General features: G+C 41.5%; 1 protein-coding gene across 1 annotated transcript; it reads right to left on the bottom strand.

Annotated features, from left to right (window-relative positions):
- Nucleotides 1-6: 6 nt before the first annotated feature.
- On the bottom strand, nucleotides 7-3,124 carry LOC116380066 (chloride transport protein 6-like). The gene is made up of 5 exons (XM_031842023.1): nucleotides 2,651-3,124; nucleotides 2,302-2,369; nucleotides 1,096-1,154; nucleotides 847-979; nucleotides 7-549 (listed from the first exon to the last, which is right to left on the bottom strand). Exons 1-5 carry the CDS (start codon nucleotides 2,931-2,933, stop codon nucleotides 346-348), a joined length of 747 nt encoding a protein of 248 aa, XP_031697883.1. The 5' UTR covers nucleotides 2,934-3,124; the 3' UTR covers nucleotides 7-345.
- Nucleotides 3,125-3,130: the final 6 nt, after the last annotated feature.

Raw genomic sequence — 3,130 nt, 5'->3', positions numbered from 1 at the left:
CCCCCCTAAATGTTACACCCTGTCCCTTTAATACATGACTCACTCACAATACACTTACATACATGCACACAAACACATAATAAATCTGTACCAAATTAAAATCATAAGCTCAGTTTGTTATATTTTACTGTTTTGTGTTATCTTTATATTTTGTAATATTTATTTTGCACTAATGTAACTGTTTTTAGACCAGAGGGTGAACTTTGAGGAGATGGTGGGTTATTAAATAAGAGGAGACAACATGTTCCAGTATTTGTGGAGGAATGAGAAGGTTAAAGTTGGGTTGACAATAGATTTGTATCTTATTAAAATATAAGTTTTTTGTCATCATTAAACATTGAATAGTTATAGGATTACTTGAATGAATACAAACCACACATTTCCACAGACATTTTGAATTAAATTAAGAGGTAACTGCAGCGATGGACTCGTTACCTTGAACTCTCCAAAGTTGAGCAGACCAGGCAGCTGGAAGGAGCCCCACTTGTTAAAGTTGATCCCAGAACGGAAGAAGTTAAGAGTGAAGGTGGCCGACATGGAACAGAAGAGCTGAAACAAGATGTAACAGAAGAGCCGAGGAAGGAAAAGACTGAATCCTGCTCTACAGTTAGTACTTGGTGCTATGTAACTGTATAGCTGACAGACTGAGGTTTGTTTGCTTCATGATGGAGGTATATTTGCTGATAGATGATCAGTTCTTGATGTGGATCATTAGCCTCTGCATAGAGTACTCATTTAGTGACACTTGCACCGACCAATTCCACTAGCGTTACTAAAAACTACAGAGTCAGCAGGAAGAACAAAACGTTTCGACCCTCTTGGTGTTCATTGGACGAGGTGACGTACCACTTTCCAAGTGAGGGCCTGGTTCCAGAAAGAGGAGCCCTCCTCCAGACTGAAGAGCGTGCCACCTATAGGAGCACCAAAGGCAGCAGCTACTCCAGCAGCAGCACCCGCTGACACAAAGTCTCGCTTGTCCCTGAAAATCAGAAAAGACAACACGATGAGCTATGCTTGACAATATTTGTCCCATATTATGACTTCTGGGGAAGCAGTGGACAGTGTTTTGTTAATAACGGTGAAGCGCAGCCATACCTGTCACTGCGGAAGTAGGGTAAATCAAATTTGATCCTCTTGAAAGTGATGCTCTGAAACTGGTAGAGGGAGAACATTTGTGATGAGCACACTTCAGCCATGATACGAGTCAATATCAGTGTCTGTTTAACCATTTAAAGAGCAACTAAGCACCAGAGCTTTGGCTGAAGTGCCTCTACCTTGGAATTAAAAAAACTAAAAAAAACATTGAGAAGGTAAAAAAAAAAATCAATATGGGCACAGTGCGTTAGTGCGTTTGTGTGTGTGTGTGTGTGTGTGTGTGGGGGGGGCGTATGGACTGATTATCTGGTGATACGCTGTGACGTGAGTGTGTGGATGAAGTATTATGTTTATACCCATTCCGTGGCTGGCTAGTTAGCATAATCCCACCATGCTTTCATGCTACAGAACAAACACCACATGAGCTGCTGGGCTTGGTCTACGCTAGTTTTAACATTTTAGCTTATGCTAGTCGCTTGGTGACAAAAGTTGCCTCCAGGTCAGCCAATAGCAAAATTCTATTGCAATAGCCGAATTTCAAACAACAGAGGGCAGTCGCTATGCTTATTTATAACACAATATGTAGAATCCAAATACTTTGTACTCCAATGTCGTGATCTGGATCTGAATTCTCATATGCATTAGTTCTCACCTGAAGAAGGTGCTTTGGGGTTTTGGTTCCTCTGTAACAGTCATTATTCTTACAGTGAAAGTGCGTTAGGAAAGGATGGGTTCATGGCCAGTATGAACAGGAGGAATAACTACAGCAGGTAACACCTGTTTCACTCTTCATGTGACTGTTTTAAGACAACCTTGAACACTTGCGAATCCTTTAAGACATGCCAAAGTTGGACATTTTTGAAATCCTGTTCATGGGAACGTTAAGTAGAAAAGCTAGGTGCTCTATTTTATTTTATTTACTAACTTTGTAATATAATATACTGTAGTATTTTTTTTAAAAGTGTAGTGCTGCTATCTTGTGTGCGGTGTCCTGAGGAAATGAGAGTTGGATATTCAGGGATCTTACATGCCGAAATAAAGGTTATATTTACTGTATACATACACAATCAGACACATGAACCCTAAAATCTTAACAGTGTCATTTCAGACATATGTACATACTACGAGTTGAAAAATAAATGTAATCTCAGCATGAGCAGTAGAATGAGTTGTACTCATCAGTGTTGCGGATGTGTGGCGGTGTACCTGAGGAAGGCCAGCTCCCACAATGGCTCCACTGTGTATCATCGGACCTTCTTTCCCCACAAACAGACCTGAGTGGACACACACTGAGTCAGAGGCACTGTCCACCCACCTGCTCATCACTGATGCAGGTACAGTACATAAATGACGGCTCTGCGTCTTCATTTCATCTGCGACATCACATCCTGATAAAAGGACACTCTGCTCGTAGCTGTGAGCTGACGGTGACCCTCCGTACAGTATTATTTCATGTGTGCTTGAGTTTCACATGAATGGCAGAATGTCTGCTGTCAGCCACTTCAGTCAAGTAACATTTCTCTTGTACACGTTACATATTGTACTTGTACTTTACCTCCAGCCACACTGAACAGGACTCCAGCAGCTTTGCAGAGAAAAGTTCTCAGCCGGACGATTCCAGGAATCTTCACTCCGTTCAAGTAACTTTTGATTTCCGGGATCCCTGAGCCTGCAGCTACTGGCTGGAAACAGGACATACAGCATGTTCTACAGGTTAGTGTATTCTCCAGTAGACACAATGACTCACCACAGCACTGATACCAGGTAGCAATGGGTCCAAACATTTTAAGGCTGTAACACTTAGAAATCATGTAGAGTGATGACAATAACCTGCACATACTGTAGTGCACTGCTGTGTTCGACTCAGTATTTGTTATGTGGGGATGTTTCTCACCAGTGGCTAATTCTACTAGAACTGAATTTCTAACAAAGATGCTTCCTCTTGAAGTTTTTCTCTCTTTGTCAGAGTTCCAGGAGGGAATACTTGTTCAAGTCACACTTATCAAATATCAGCAGAGAAGAACTTCAAGTGGAA

Source organism: Anarrhichthys ocellatus, unplaced genomic scaffold, assembly GCF_004355925.1.
Source record: "Anarrhichthys ocellatus isolate YVR2014 unplaced genomic scaffold, GSC_Weel_1.0 scaffold6029, whole genome shotgun sequence".
In the NCBI taxonomy this organism is placed as follows: domain Eukaryota; kingdom Metazoa; phylum Chordata; class Actinopteri; order Perciformes; family Anarhichadidae; genus Anarrhichthys; species Anarrhichthys ocellatus.
Note: the sequence above shows the minus strand (reverse complement) of the source record. Positions and strands in the feature narration are given on the sequence as shown.